Below are 16042 nucleotides of genomic sequence, written 5' to 3'. Positions count from 1 at the left end.
ACCTGCAAACAAGAGAAGAAACACACTGAATATCAACAAAATAAAAAGCAAAATAAAATAATAGAAACGAAATATATTACCGGGTTGCCTCCTGGGAAGCGCTAAGTTTACAAAATGTTCTTCAGCCAGACTCGCTCTTAAAACCTCAATTAGAGGACTTTTTCCTTTATCATCTTCCCATCAATACTCCTCAACACCCTTCTTTTACAATTAGATGGGAAGAAACCAATTGCATTACTCACGTGGGCCTGAACATCTGAATTCATCTTAATCCACCAATTTTTAAATTCCCCAAAAAATGGTTCAGTGAAGTGAGGGACAAACTCTTCACTAGACTATGATAAAACGTTTTCTATTAATCCATTTTCTATTAAGTGGGTGTTTGGCCTAGCTTTTATACATATAAGTTTTTTCAAATAAACTAAAAACCATCATTAAAAAAGATTATTAAAATTAGCCTATATAAGCTAATAAGCTTGAGCTTAAAAAGTTAAACCAAACACCCAATTAAGCTTACAAAAAAAATCTATAAGCTTTGTTAAAAAAGCTAGGCCAAACACCCCCTAATCCGTTTGTGTATATCAAACCCGACCCATTTCCTTTCCACCCAAACACTCCCTATTTCCCGTGGTTCATTTATTACACACAAACACTCACTCACTCTCACACACACACACCCCCACCCACCCACCCACCAGCAATCGTAACAATGTCGTTGATGATTAGGGTTTATAAGCATCATATCAACGGTAAGATACGACTTGTGTGTGGGAATAATTCCCTTGTCATATCCAGGAGCGACAAGTTAATATGTTCGCCTGCTGGAAGTGAAGTGATAAGTTCAGGTGCGTGGCTAAGAAATTGACAGTAGGAGCCACCGCGGGTCTCTATTCAACATCAACGTCTCTGAAGCTACTGAAGAACCTACTGAAGAACCCCACAAGATGGAGAAGAGAATTATTGCAGAAATGGAAAGGCACTGTGTGACATTTGTTAACTATAATGTCGCTGAAGTTACTGATAATCTGCCTAAGATTCTGCTTAAGGTAATGCGGCAGGATGATTTAGCTAGGGTCGAAGGGAAAGGGGATGTGACGATCAAGAAAAAGAAGACGGGTTTTGTGCATAAATTTGAAACAAGTTCTTCAGCGGCTGAGGGAGATTTTATTTGAGGAAAATTGGTGGTTGTTTGTGATTTTGATTTTCAGTTCTTGGGTTTGTTTGTGTTGGATTTTTATGGGTGATTTTACGAATTGTTCTTGTATTTTTTCTGGGTAATTTTACAATTCTTGTTCTTGGATTTCTTATATTTTGTTAATGTTGTTGGTATGGTTGTGTGTGATTCAAGTTAGTTTGATTTTAGTTAGGGGTGTCAATCGTTCCGGGTTGATCGGTTGGCGGGTTAGTAGGTTTCGGGTTGGCGGGTTGAGATTCTTCAACCCTAACCCAACCAATTTATTTATTCGTGTCGTGTCGTGTCGACCCATTTAAATTCGGGTCATGTTTCGGGTCAACCCACGAGTAATACATAATGGCTTAATAATAACCTAGACAATCAATAATCTTATTCATATATAACATTTTTATAATTATATGATAGATATAATTGTTTTTGTGTATTTATTTATCATTCGTAGTTAAAAAACTTAGGTTCACATATTTTGTTTAAGATAAAAACAAATGAATGGAATAATAAGATAATAGACGGTTAGGACTAAAAAATTAAAAATACTGGAAGTAAAGAGTGGATACAGATATATATATTAAAAAGTAATTAGTTTAAATTTGCACATAATTGTCCGTCATAACTTATTTTAACTTAATTTTTGGTCTAAAACATTAATTTTACTGAACCAAGTTAATATTTTTCAAGTGCCCATGTTAACTTGGATTCGTTTTGCATATAACTCATTCTATCCGAACCAATATTAATACTTAGTTTAAAATAACTTGAAATCATTTTACTTACAACCTGTTGTAAACCAAAACAATTTTGAGCGATTAGAGCCAGACCCAACATATTTTCATAAATCTCATTTTGCCTTTTTATGATTAAGAGGAGAGAAAAGCCATGGAAAACACAAACTAATCAACTCATGTCAACCTTAAACCCTTCAAACTAAACACACCATAAGGCTATGTGTAGTAGATGTGCTACAAAAATGGGGCGACTTGTGTCATGTGCCGCCCAGTCAGTAAATGAAGGGTTTTTGTTTTAGGGGTGTAATGGTGGTGTAGACACATATACATATATGTGTGTCTATATATATATATCACACACACACAGTCACTATTATAATAATAATATAGCATAAACAAGAACAAGCGACAAGTTCTTATCGCCCCCTCCCTCTTATCGCCCAATATGTCGCCCATGGGGGGTTGTTCGCGCCCCTTGTCACCCATTTTAGTCGCCCCACTACGGGTGGCCTAACAATCCTTCCCAACTGTATCCAATAGAAAAAAAGGTTGACCATTCATTAAATATATAAAACCCAATATAAATCAATGTGAATAAGTCTTATAAGCTTATCAACAAAATTGCTTCTAGGGTTCTCTTGCTCAACATTCGCCTCATTCTTTAGCTTTATAATTCCTTCTCTAACTTCTTTATATCACCTACAATCTAACTTTAAGTCAATCTTAATGTGCTTTTATAAAAAAACTTAACAACAACAACAATCTTTAACCCAATTCTTTTAGGAAAAATTCCAAAATAAACCAAGTGAAGAAAGAGAGTTCAAATAACCATCCCTTTAGAAAAATTATCAAAATGGTATGTGTCACCTTCTCATTCAACATTGAATCTCATCCTTGATGAATTTGGAAGGGTCTTTCTGCGTGAAGATAAATAACATGTTATGTTTAACACAATTATTGACAACTTAAAAGAAAGACTTCAAATGTTAGAATTAATTGGATCAAACAACACCGATAAACCGGTTAGCAATTATTCAATTACCATCACAAGTGACTAAGTTACTTTTAATGAGTGACATATCAACAATAACTCGGCTACGAATCATCACCCAAGTTGATATTTGATGCGCACTTACAGTTAATTGTCCATGTCATTTTGAATCAAAATTTACAGAGAATCCATATAATTGATGATAGTATTTGCAAACAATCATAGTTGCTATTGATTGACTAGCGTCTAACTAATTATGCCATGACTCCATAAAAAATATAATAGATCTTTATATTATAAAAAATAGAATAGATAATTATGCCATGACTAAATATAACTAGCGTCTAACTAATTTGATTATAAGATTAAAAAAAATCACTACTTTATATTATAAAAGTATTATTTATCAGCTACGAAAGAATCACTATTCTAACATGTTTGTTTCCAGAACTAATTATGTATAGTCATAATGCCCCAATCCTAAGCATTTTGAGTTATGTGATGCCTATTCAAAATTTTGGTTTTTTTTTTTATAAAAAAAGGGTGTAGTCATAATGTCCAACTTCTAGGTATTTTGTGTCATGTAACTAGGGCTGAGATCGGGACCGTACCGGTACCGACCAGTCCCCGTCCCGAAAATCGCGGATTCTTGGTACCGGCACCGTTACCGAAATATTCGGTTCGGTACCGGTACCGGTTCCAGAGACCGGGACGGTACCGGTATTTAAGGTAAAATTTCGGCAAATACCGGTCCTTTACCGTATCTGTACCAGTACCGGTACCGAAACTCAAAACGTTGGTACCGATTCAGTACCGATACCGGTACGGTACCAGTTTTGAATTTTCCAATCCTTACATGTAACACCCAATCACTTTTTTTTAAAAAAATAATTCATTAAATGATTTAATATTAAATTAAAGAAACTACATTAAAATAAAAGAAATACATTAAATTTATAACTAAAAACTACATTAAAATAAAAAAATACATTAAATTTAAGAAGTAATGTATTTTTAAAAATATGGTTGATTTGTGTCTCTTGCACCGTCTCGTCGTCGGGTTGGGAACCGTAACCCGCCATCATATTCGTGGTTGGGTTTTGGAAACCGGGCACCATATTTTGGTTAGGGACTCCAGAACCTAGATATTGTATGTACACGGCCATTTGCGCGTTGAACGGATACGGGGTTTGAGGGGCCAGGATTGTTGACATCGGGATTGTAGATGGGCTCGGTTGTGGATTATTTTGGTCGGGATTGTTAGGGTTGCCTTGTCGGACGTATGGAGCAAAAACGAGCGTTTGGTTGCTGAACGGAAACATATTGGTTGGTGATCTTAAATATATATTTGAGTATGTTTTATAGAAAATGAGTAAATGAATTGTGTATAAAAAATGAAGTTTGAGTTTGTTTAAAAAAAGAATTGTGTTAAAATTAAAAAAAAAAGTAATTTTTTTTAATCAAACAGTCCAATTTTGTAACGATAATACGTTTCAAAAATCAGGCCATTCAAGCGTTTTATACAAAACGCCTATTCAAAAAAACATACCCATAATGCCACAAATACGAGTGGTCTTAGCCTAATGCTCAAGTGACAAGAAACAAGTTTAAGCATATTACCGTAACTTTTTCTAGTGCGTGTTTCTCACGGTGTATTGACCATTCACAATGTGTGTCTTGGAGTGTAGTGTGGTAGTAGTGGACTCCACACTCTTCCACCTCTCCTTTATATTCTCACCCTCCACCCTGCAACTCTCTTCGTTTCCTCTCTCCACTCTCTCTCTCTCTCTCTCTCTACTCACTCCCACAAAACAGTGGGAAACTCTCCCGCCAAAATTATTATTACCCACTACTTTCAGTCCTTGTTTAACTAGTAACATGGGTCTTGAACCCGTCTCCGTACAGTCAACGGTCAAGTTCACAGAGCACGTACTTCAAACCAACAAGTTCCTTGATCCCCTATACAAACCGTCCACTACCAACCGTAAAACCGTACGGATCACGTTGACTGATCCGTTCGCCACGGACTCATCTGGCGATGATGAGTTTGTGGTTAAGAGAGTGAAGAAACATGTTTCCGAGATCAGCTTTAAACAACAACAGTATAATAATATTAATATTAATAATAATAGTAATCGTAAAAAGAGGCATGTGAGGAGCACGCGTCCGTCAGTAAAGAAGTTCAGAGGCGTCCGTCGGCGTCCGTGGGGGCGTTGGGCGGCGGAGATCCGTGATCCGTTACAAAGGAAGCGTGTCTGGCTTGGAACGTTCGATACGGCCGAGGAAGCCGCGGTCGTGTACGATGAAGCCGCCGTTAAGTTCAAAGGACCCGCCGCCGTTACTAATTTCGGTAACGCCGTTACAAACAGTGAAGGATCTGTAAACGACGCCGTTTTCTCGCCGACTTCTGTTTTGAGATCTGACGGTGAAGTAACGGCGTTAGAGGGGTTTGGGTTAGAGTTTGATATACCGTTTGATTTGCCAGAGTTTGTGGGGTATGGAAGCTGCCACGGTGGCGATGAGTTTGGGGAGTTTGACCTTGATGATTTCCTCGTTGACGTCAGAGATATTATTTAATTATTTTATTATATTAGGTATTAACTATTTAAATTAGGTTTGTTATTATTTAATTAATGTAAATGAGACTATGAGAGGAGAGAAGAGAGAAGGTTAATTGTGTATGGTGTTGGATATTATGAAACGTGTTAGTGTATTTAATCTAGTTAATAGTTAAATATTAACTAATCCTGTTGTGGAAAAACTTTTGAGTAAAGTAATGTTTACTACCAAAAGTTGGATGAATAGTATATAATGATTGGTTCCATTTGTATTTGTTTTTGTTTCTTGTTTTGTTTATCAACTCAAATGAAGCCAATGGGTTTTTCTCGGCTGATATTAGATAGGTAGTGAAGATTTGGGTTGTGGCTAGAGATCTCAAGTTTGAATATAATCTTCACTTGTTTTATGGCAGTGGGATTTTGAGCGGCGTGATTTTCGCTTAACAAGATGGTGGGCTTAGTTGTATCTGACTGCGGGCATATGAGATAGCATTTTGTCTTCGGACTACTCTAGATGTCCGGATTTTATTCGTTGATTGTTTAATAAAAAAATCAGAATAGAAGTTTAAAATAATAGACATAACTAGTATCGATTCAATGCTTATTTAATGTTTCCACGATCATAATATGAAAATAAATTTAGAAAAAAAAAACAGAATGTTACTAAATACTAATACAATTTCTTTTCTTTTTCTATTTTTTAAGGAATTAACACACTGTGGTTTACTTTAAAAGAATGTATTAGATTGTTACATCTAATCTGTATCAAATATATTTTTAACTTGAGTACAAAGTAGAAAGTATTATGTAATAAGTAGGGGTGACAATCTTGACCCAAACCCTTTCAAATGAGTCAATTTGAGTTGTTTTAAAAGTTAAATGAGTTGGTTTGGGTAAAAGGTTTTAAATAAATTGGTCAAAATGAGTCATTTAAAATTACATCATTTTATTTTCGAGTCAAAATGGGTCGACAAGTTCAAAGAAATGGGTCGATGTGGGTTAGTGTCCTAAGGAAATGTGACAGGTTTCGGATCGGAACGGGTTTTCGTACAAGACATGTTTCGGCACGAGACGGGTTTCAGATTGAAACGGGTTCGGTTCAGGTTTCAAGTCAACACGAGTTTTCACCTGTGTCGTGTTGGGTTTTGGTTTCTTTCTGGTCGATTTCGGACTCGTTTTTGTTCATTTTTTCAGTTTTGTTTTTCTTCGGTTTGAATTCTTTTAGTTTCGTTTTGATTGATTTTCGATTTCGATTGATGTGGTCCGGTTTTGGCTTTTTGTTTCTTCGTTTCATTTTCGTCGATTCTTTCGGTTTCGGTTCGATTCTAGATGTTTTTTTTTATGGAACGAGGACAACACATGAAACATTTTAGTGCTTTTACTTTTTATGTTTACGATTTATATTTTGAGTTATGAATTTTTTATTATTATTTTTGAATATTTTTTTGAGGGTTTTTGATCTTAATAGAAAACCCCTAAAAAATTCAAAAAAAATAATTAAAAAATCATAACTTAAAATATAAGTAAAAAGCAAAAAATCTAAAAAAACTAAAATGTTTCCACCGTTATTCTCGTTCACAAAATATATATAAAAAAATAACTCAAAACCCGGTTTGACCCTAACTTATTCTGACCCAAACCAAAACAACCCTTTTTTTAATTGACTCGTTTTAACCCAAAGTCATTTTGACTCATACTCGTTTTGACCCATGACTCATTCGACCCAACCCAACCCATTTGCCACCTCTAGTAATAAGCATGTTCCTAATTAAACTTTCTGTAAAATAATTCTAAAATATATTATTTCTCTCTTAATAATTTATTTTCTTAAAAAGGAAAATATGTTTGTTGACATATGCATAAGTTTATGTAACGAAAGCACAAAAATACCTAATTTTATGTGAGTTAGGCATGGAAATACATGTGGCTTTATGATTGACGGGAGAGTTAATCATGTCTTGAATATTAGCCTTAACTTAACAACTTGAACTCGAATAGTCTGAAAGTACACAAGTGTCTAAAAGTAGCAATTGTAAAACCGTAACATGTTTGTCCTTGTCACCAACAAATCTGTTAGTTTAGATGAAATGATTTTACCTTTTGATACTTAAATCACAAAATCTATGGTATAATTTTCATATTTAAGTGATTGAATTTGTCCAAATTAATATTGTTTAAGTGAAGAGTATATTTTATTTTGCCTTCAATTAATTGCTATATATCCTTGTTGTCACTATGACATTAAATATTTCACCTATCTATTAAACCTTGAACCTGATAGAATTTTTTATATATAGGGTCTTTTTAGTGTATGCATCAAATGTAATCAGGAACCAGGGAGGGTCAAAAAGAGCTTTGTGATGACTATAATTTGTCAATCTTTTATATGAGTAAGGATATTTTCTAAGAAAAACATGAGCTTTATCCCTTCGTTGTGATTGGAAAAAAAAAAAGCTTTGTAGTGACCTTTTATCTAAAAAGTTCTAATTTTACAACTATAGTTTTCAGACCAATCGAGTTGTTGCTGACACTAAAAATTTAAACAATATGTAAAGCACAATTCTGAAAAGAAGCTCTCATAATGAGAAGATCTTTTATCGGTCATTAAAAAAAGTCTATAAAATACTTGAAAAATCATATAGAATACTATTATATGGATAACCCAATTTCACCTGATAACTTTTGCTATGTTATAAGACCGTTTATAATTTAATAATATACAAAAGTAAACAATTATACAATATTTCACGTGTAACACGAAAAAAAACACAAGGGCCCGTCGTAATATATAAAACTAATTTTATGAAACCGCCGCAATGCGGCGGGCCTGTAACGGTACAACCATCACAACCGATGGTACAAACAAATGAAGCACCCAAAGCATAACCCGCACACTGCGCGGGTAAGATATCCGAAACGTTAAGGCTTAGATCTCCGTTACGATACCGTGTTACAAAAATGAATGTTGGCAAACTTGCAAGATGTGTTTGTGCAGGGTTTCAATTTCTAATCTTGTTTTAACTCATTTTAAATATGAGTTTTCAATATCTCACTTTGACTGAAGTTTTGACTTTTAAGCAATTTTATGCACCCTTAATAACTTTTGACTTTCTTATCAAAATTAAAGTTTCATTCCCCTGCATATAGCACTGCCTGCTGCGTTTAAACATATAGAAATTGCCCCGCTAATAAAATGTACTTTTTGACCCGTTTACTCTTACAAATGCATATTGGTACGAAAATGTGATATATCCTGAACTTGTCACTAACAATTTTGTTTTCAAACCGGGATATAGTTAACTCAAAGTGACCTTTAAAGGCAATTTGCATAAGCAATCTGTATTAATATGTGACCAAGATGCCCTTTTACCGAAACTTTTATTAAGTCATGTCTACCCTTCAACTGAATGTACTCAAATATGCCACACATTTCAACTTGAAATCAATTCGACATGTTAGTAGTTAAGTGTGATCCGAAACTGTCTTTATCTTTTGAATATGAAAATGTCAAATACATAATCTAAACCAAATTTTCAAATTTCCTTTCTGCACCAAAAGGAATGCAATTTGATATCAAATATGTAAAATTCAAACAAAATAAAAAAACAGTATATAACCAAGGTCTAAATCAGTGACCGATATGAAAAGTTATAACATTGTGCTTAAATACCAAAAAATCAAAATGTGAATGAAATTACTTGAGGCTCAGATCTCCTGTCATGGCTGCAATATAAGTTGCCACGCCATTTAGCGGGCGTCATCATAGCCTATACTAAAAATTTAAGTGACAGACCGAGAGCATAAAGCAGCTACCAAAAACAGCGAAAATGGCACCGGCACAAATGCACAGACGCCTCAACAACTAACCACAAAACACCACAAGAGTTACCGATGAGATGAAGTATAGGTATAATTGCTCGTTGGACTCCTTTTAAAGTTTTTTCAAGCATAGAGCGATTCCAGATTTAAAATAATGATTATGAGGTGGATTTTGTATCCTTACTGAATGCATTATTATCAAAACCCCTATCTTGTTCAGCACCGGTGGACCGCCGCCACCAAGGGTTTGGAACCCGGCAACAATAGTCAGTCGTGGGGCCACAAAACACCACCATCATTTGAAACAGGACTGGCCACCGGACCTCGCCGTCACCACAACATCTAGGGTTTCCAAATTCACCCACGAAACCCTAATTCAGCAGCACACAACCACGTATTAAAGACAATGGTGATAATGAGGGTGGCGGATGAACACGGTGAAAACGATGGTGGGGATCTCGACGGTGGAACCAAAGGTTGGGAGGCCAAAAGAATAAAAGAAGAAAATAAAGTAAGAAGATGGCAGGTGTAAGTAAAGTTTGAAGAAGCCAGATACACACGTGCAAGACAAAGAGGCATCAAACATTGAACATCATACAAAGTACAAACCTTCTTGCACCAAGTACAAAAGCATATTGCAAAGTCCTCCCGAAATTGTAGTATTAGTAATTATTGATTATAATATATTAATATGTCATATATATATATAGGTTGTTGGGTTTGTATGCTTCGAAAATTATGCTTATTAGATTTTGTGTTTATTATTTTTAATATAAAAAACTATAGTGGATCACGATTAAAGTGTATAACTATTCTTTCATTTATTTAATGTTTGATTTAAATACGTCGTATTAAACGTAAAAAACTTTGATTGAATTTCTTATATTTAAAAAAATAAAACTTAAGAGAGTCTTTGTAACCGGGGAGGTCTTGGATTTAAGTGTCATATGACAAAAAATAGGGGTATCCAAATTGTGCCTGATAGTTTTCTCACATAAGGTGATTTTCTTCTTGAGGGTGGAATGAAGATGATCGGATGGATCAGATGGTCAGTAGTCCGTCAATGATTTAATTGTCGTTTAAAAAACAAGAGACTTTGTGACCACGTTGACGTCACTTGTTTACTATGTAAGTTTTAGATAAGAGCAACTTATACATTTAGACCTTTTGTAATAGTTTGTTTCACATTGAAAATATGAATTGTGGTTTAAAGATAGGGTAACAAGTTAAATAACTTAATTCATGGTGAGATGTCACTCTTAGCACACCTACTAAAGAACAAAATGTAAAAATATGTGGCCGAGGCGATTGTGTCTACTACTTGATGGTTCATTTGGAGAACTCGAAACATGGTTATTTTTGGCTCCCGTGAAGGTTATAGAGATCTTATTTTTGTTTCCATTGTTTCGAGAGTAGCTCAGAAACCCTTTGCTCCATATGTAATTATTGTCCTTCAGGTTAGGCTTTTCTAACCCGAAGTCGTGTTATTTCAAGTTTGCTTTTAATAAAAAAGTGTAGGAGTTTATAAACCGTTAGAACCAATTGAACTTGTCTACATTGAAATAAGTCGTTTGCTTTGGAATTTTCCATCCATAACTTGCACGCCAAGCTAGAGAATGATCCCCACCCACCTCTCGTATAAATTATGTTTTAGCTTTTTTGTGTTTTAAGTGTTAGTGATTTGATGACTTAGCAACCGGTTTCTGGATCAATTTGTGATGTTTCAAAACCTGATTTGCTCATATATACAATTTGTGATGTTCCAATAACTTATTTCACCTCATCGTAACACATATTTTTAAAGGTGAAATGTTAAAGCCCTTATGTCAACTAAGTGCATATGTGTAGTGATTTACCCATTCATTATACAATATGCCAACTCATATAAGTAACTGGTTACATAATGTAAACAGGGGCAGGCGATGGTGGTGGTGTTGGTATCAACTCGTATAATTTTTTTATATGCAATATATAATAAGACATATATACAATGAAAACTCACTTAAGTTGAGAACACTTTTTATAACCCATTGTAACAATCAACTTTTATTTTGATTTTTTTTAACATATCAAAATCTTTTAATTTACCTACAAGTTATACTATTGTCACTTATCACCACTATCATGAGTTTGATTGTTTTAACAAGGTGCTAGACATACCAATCAACATTTGAGATGGTTTGAGCCCATATAATAGTTTTTGTGACTTTATTATATAAAAAATATTGGGGTTAGAAGAGATGTATCCATATGATTTTAATAACAATGATAAAAAAAGACGTATGTAAAAACCACCCAACTACAATGATAACTTGAAAGCGTGATAAAAGATATTCCAACTTGAGTGGTCTATCTAGTTTTGTAAGATTGATGTTTGAAACAAATAAACACTTTGGATTTACGCTAGGTATTGTTTATTGTAGTTATTATTTCTTTTATTGGTTGCAACAACAATATTAAGACATTTTTCTATAATAAATTTGTAAGATTGATGTTTGAAACAAATAAACACTTTGGATTTACACTAGGTTGTTTATTGAAGTTATTATTTATTTTATTGGTTGCAACAACAATATTAAGACATTTTTCTATAATAAAGTATGTGAAATTCAATTTGTGTAATCGGATTGTTGATGAACGTTTGAAAGAAACCTGTATTAGTTATATCAAAAACCAATTACTTAAGATTTTTGTGTAGAAGATGTAATTTTATTCATTTTATTGTATTAAAAAAATAAAAACTCGTAAAGAATAATTGTATGAATATGGATTTTATAATAAATATGGTGTTGTATTTTTATGATGCTTAATAACCCAAAATGAATTGAAAAATCTAAAATCAATTGATAGACATTCGAGCACCACCGAGAATACTAACACAACATAAAATTTTCATATCTCCAACACCATTTTATAATATTTTTATAATTTTTTTTATTGAACGACCAATTATTATAATATTTTTATAATATAATTCATTTTTTAAAATGATTAAATATATGAGTGTTTTCAGATCCATAAATTCAAACTTTTAACCATCATGATTAAACATCCCTGTTAAATATTACTCCACTAAACATGATCTGATTGACCAATTATTATCACTTTATGCCAAGTGCTAACTCCCCCTTAGAGGTGCACAAATCGGTTTTTTTGAAAAAACCGGTTCGGTTTTTAACCGGACCGGTTTTTTTTATCCAGAAAAAAACCGGTTCGGTTAATAACCGGACCGGTTATTAACCGGTTATTATTGCTGAAAACTCAAACCGGCCAAACCGGTTTGGACCGGTTTAGAAACCGGTTAGAACCGGTTATTAAACCGGTTTTTTTATAACCGGTTTTTAAAAACCGGTCTAACCGGTTAACCGGTTTTTTTTTTTTTTTTTTTTTTTTTTTTTTTTTGCTTTAGGGTTTAGGGTTTCGTTGTTAGCATTCTTTGCTTGGAAGATTAAAAACACATAACTTTCATTTATAGCTTTTACATTAAAAATACAAACATTAAATCGTTATCGCATATTCGTAACTCAAAAATACAAACATTAAAGAATGTTTAGACACGATTACATTAACAAGTTGATGTTTGTTACTCATTTTCTTCGCTACCCGATCCCGAGCTATTCCTTAGGTAATCGTCGTACGCGGCTTCTTCATCGGTCATTGGTTGAGTGTGTCCTTGATTGACCTCGTCTTCATACAAGGCCGCCTCATAGTCCATTTCCCCCTTGAGTGAGCGTTGATGTTGTGCCCTGTCTAAAGAGTCCAAGTAATCCTTGTAGCAAATCGACATCTCTACAGCTGGTGGAGTGAGTCGAGTCCTCCTAATCGATATAACCCTGCCAGAAACAGAAAAAGCAGACTCCGAAGCTACCGTGGAAGCTTGGACCGTTAGTAAATCTTTGGCCATGGCGGCGAGGATCGGAAACTCATCCTCCTTACCTCTCCACCAAGCCAGCAAATCAAGACTTCTAAATTCATCCGGAGTCATGTGTTTCACAAAGTTGGTACCACCATACCTTCCAAGTTCACTGCTTGGGGTGTTTACCCTTTGACGTTTACCGGCGTCTTCCCAAATCATGTAGTACATCCCCATTTCAAGGTCGGTTTGGGATTGGGATTGGGCAACAGCTCTTAACGAGTCATGAATTTGGGAAGACGACCCGTATCTTGTAAGGTAAACATCATACATGTTTGCCAAGGTGGTGTTGAAATCATTCTTTAAAGTTTGGCTATAATAGGGGTTTTGATCGTCGTTTAACCCTAGCTCATCACAAATTTTTTCTATTAAAGCTTCAACACCACCAACATTGATGCAAGGGTTTAACGCAGCAGCACAGGTCAAAACAGCGGGTAGTTCTTGAAAATATTTTTTAAATTTTTCTTTCATTTTTACACCCATATCAAAATAAGGTGCACCCCTACAATGAAGGTCACTCAACTTTGTGCACATGACAGCAATTTTTGGTAAAGCAATGGGGCTTGTTGGATAGTAAACCCCGGATAAACTACTTGTGCAAGATTTAAAAATTTGAAGAACCTCCGTAACGATCTCAATCAATAACCAGTTTCTAGGATCGTACGGTGCACATTTACCCCTATTTGACAAAATTTGATGAAACGCAATTAACGATTGTTTTTGTTGGATGGCTTTCTCAAACATTTCACAAGTCGAGTTCCATCTTGTTGGACAATCCCAGTTAGGCCCCAACCATTGACAGTTAGCTTCTTCACAAAATTTTTTGTATCTTGAAAATGTTGAATTGTTGCTAAAAACATCTCGTAACATTCTTTTAAAATTGTTTCTTTGCGTTTCGATCACGTTTAACCCATCTTGCACGGCCAAGTTGATAATATGTGCAATGCATCGGCTATGAAAAAACGCTCCATCACAGATAGGTTTATACTTTAATTTTAAATGGCCAACCGCGGCCGTATTGTTGGACGCGTTATCAAACGATATTGAAAAGATTTTATCTTCAATCTTGTATTGTCGAATGACTTTATCCAAGAGTTTAAAAATATTTCTACCCGTGTGCGGGTAATCAAACAATTGAAACGCAACGGTTCGTTTCATCATTTGCCACGACCGGGGGTCAACCCAATGAGCCGTCACACAAATGTATGAGTCGGGCGAACCATTAGGTACCGACCACACATCCGTGGTTAAGTTCACACCAGTTTGTAAGTTTGAAAAGTATGAAATTAGTTCGGATTTAGCGTTTTTCCATGCTTTAAGCATATCTCTTCTAAGGGTCGAACGACTTACGTGTTGGTAGCGTGGTTGAACATACGTTTGCATCATCTGCGTGAATTGAGGGTTGTCGAAGTGGTTGAAAGGAAGTGATTGTTGAATCACAAAGTTGCCAAACTGTTGACGTACCGCTTCAAGGTCGTACGTAAACACCGTTCCTTGATTCGTCATCTCCGGCTGCGAACTACTTCCGGATTCGTCCTTCAAGACCTTGCAAGAGGGCTTTTCTACATGAGCTCTTAAACTGGAGTTTGCTTCTTTGTTATAAAACTTCAAACAATGTTTGCATCTAGCTTTTTGGGTTCCGTTAGACATTTCGCATAGGTCGAAATGTTGCCAAATATCTTGGTTTCGTTTCGTGGGGATGACCCGAACGACGGTTTCTCCCGTGTTCGAGGCACCCATGTTGACCGATGAAGCAGCACTTTGGGAGGCCATGATAATCGACTACGAATTAAGAGTGGTATACTCGAGTATGAAATAAACGACTACGAAAGAAGAGCGTTTGGAGTTGTATAATCGCGTATGAAATAAACGTTTAGAGCTTTTGGAGTTGTATAATCAAGTGTGATCTAACCAATACCCAACCTAAACTATATATAGATGTTTGTGGGGGTAAAATGGTAAAAAAACCAAAAAAAAACGGCTAAAAAACGGTCAAAAACACAAAAAAACGGCTATAAGGCCGTTTGGTAACGTTCGAAAACCGGTTAAACCGGTTAACCGGTTATTAAAAAACCGGTTAACCGGTTTTTTTTTATAACGGTAATAACCGGTTATTTTAAAAACCGGTTAACCGGTTTTTTAATAACCGGTTATTAAAAAAAACCGGTTTTTTTTATAACCGGTTATAAAACCGGTTTTGGGTCCAAAACTTATAACCGATACGTAAACCGGTTACGTAAACCGGTCAAACCGGTTTTTAAAAAAACCGGTTTTTAAAAAACCGGTTTTCGGTTAAACCGGCCAAACCGGTTCCGTAACCGGTTTTTTTGACCACCTCTACTCCCCCTACCAAATTTCAGGAATGGAAGAAATTAAAATATCAGGAAATGTGACTGTGACATGTCAATTTATTTTTTGAAAAATATTTGAACTTTCATGGGCCCCGCTTTTGTCACACTTAGATATGAAATAAAGTACCGTGGCTGCTAACTCAGCCGCCACTACGGACTTTTACTTGTATACATATATTTTTTTGTTTTGTTTATTTTCAGCAAAATAGTTTCACTTTGACCTCTCAAATTAGCAATAGTTTAATTTACACCTTATTGTTTTACGAAGGGTAACCGTTCTAGGTTAAGGTCCGAGAAAGAAAATATAATACTAACCAATCAAAAAAAAGCTTGATATTAATATATATAACACTTGAAAAAAGTATACATATATGTTACATAATTGCCGGTCTTTAGACAAAAGGGCTATATAGACATCTTTATTCAAAATGGTTATTGCCTTATTCGTGAAATTAACAATTGTGTAACTACCGGGGGTTTAAGTTGATTT

The 16042-nt window shown here is 34.9% G+C and overlaps 1 protein-coding gene across 1 annotated transcript; it reads left to right on the top strand.

Annotated features, from left to right (window-relative positions):
- The first annotated feature begins 4711 nt into the window (after positions 1–4711).
- On the top strand, positions 4712–5685 carry LOC143591660 (pathogenesis-related genes transcriptional activator PTI6-like). The gene has a single exon (XM_077071809.1). The coding sequence runs from the start codon at positions 4790–4792 to the stop codon at positions 5486–5488; it is 699 nt and encodes a 232-aa protein (XP_076927924.1). The 5' UTR covers positions 4712–4789; the 3' UTR covers positions 5489–5685.
- The last annotated feature ends 10357 nt before the right edge of the window (positions 5686–16042 follow it).

The sequence above is a fragment of the Bidens hawaiensis genome, unplaced genomic scaffold (assembly GCF_021521415.1).
Source record: "Bidens hawaiensis isolate Kalapana, Puna unplaced genomic scaffold, B.hawaiensis_p1.1 tig00001685_1, whole genome shotgun sequence".
Lineage (NCBI taxonomy): Eukaryota > Viridiplantae > Streptophyta > Magnoliopsida > Asterales > Asteraceae > Bidens > Bidens hawaiensis.
The sequence above is the reverse complement of the archived record's forward strand: the minus strand, read 5'-3'. Positions and strand labels throughout refer to the sequence as shown.

Bases quoted from the DNA above. Each gene is read 5' to 3' on its own strand.
- LOC143591660 (XM_077071809.1), top strand. From the start codon at position 4,790: ATGGGTCTTGAACCCGTCTCCGTACAGTCAACGGTCAAGTTCACAGAG.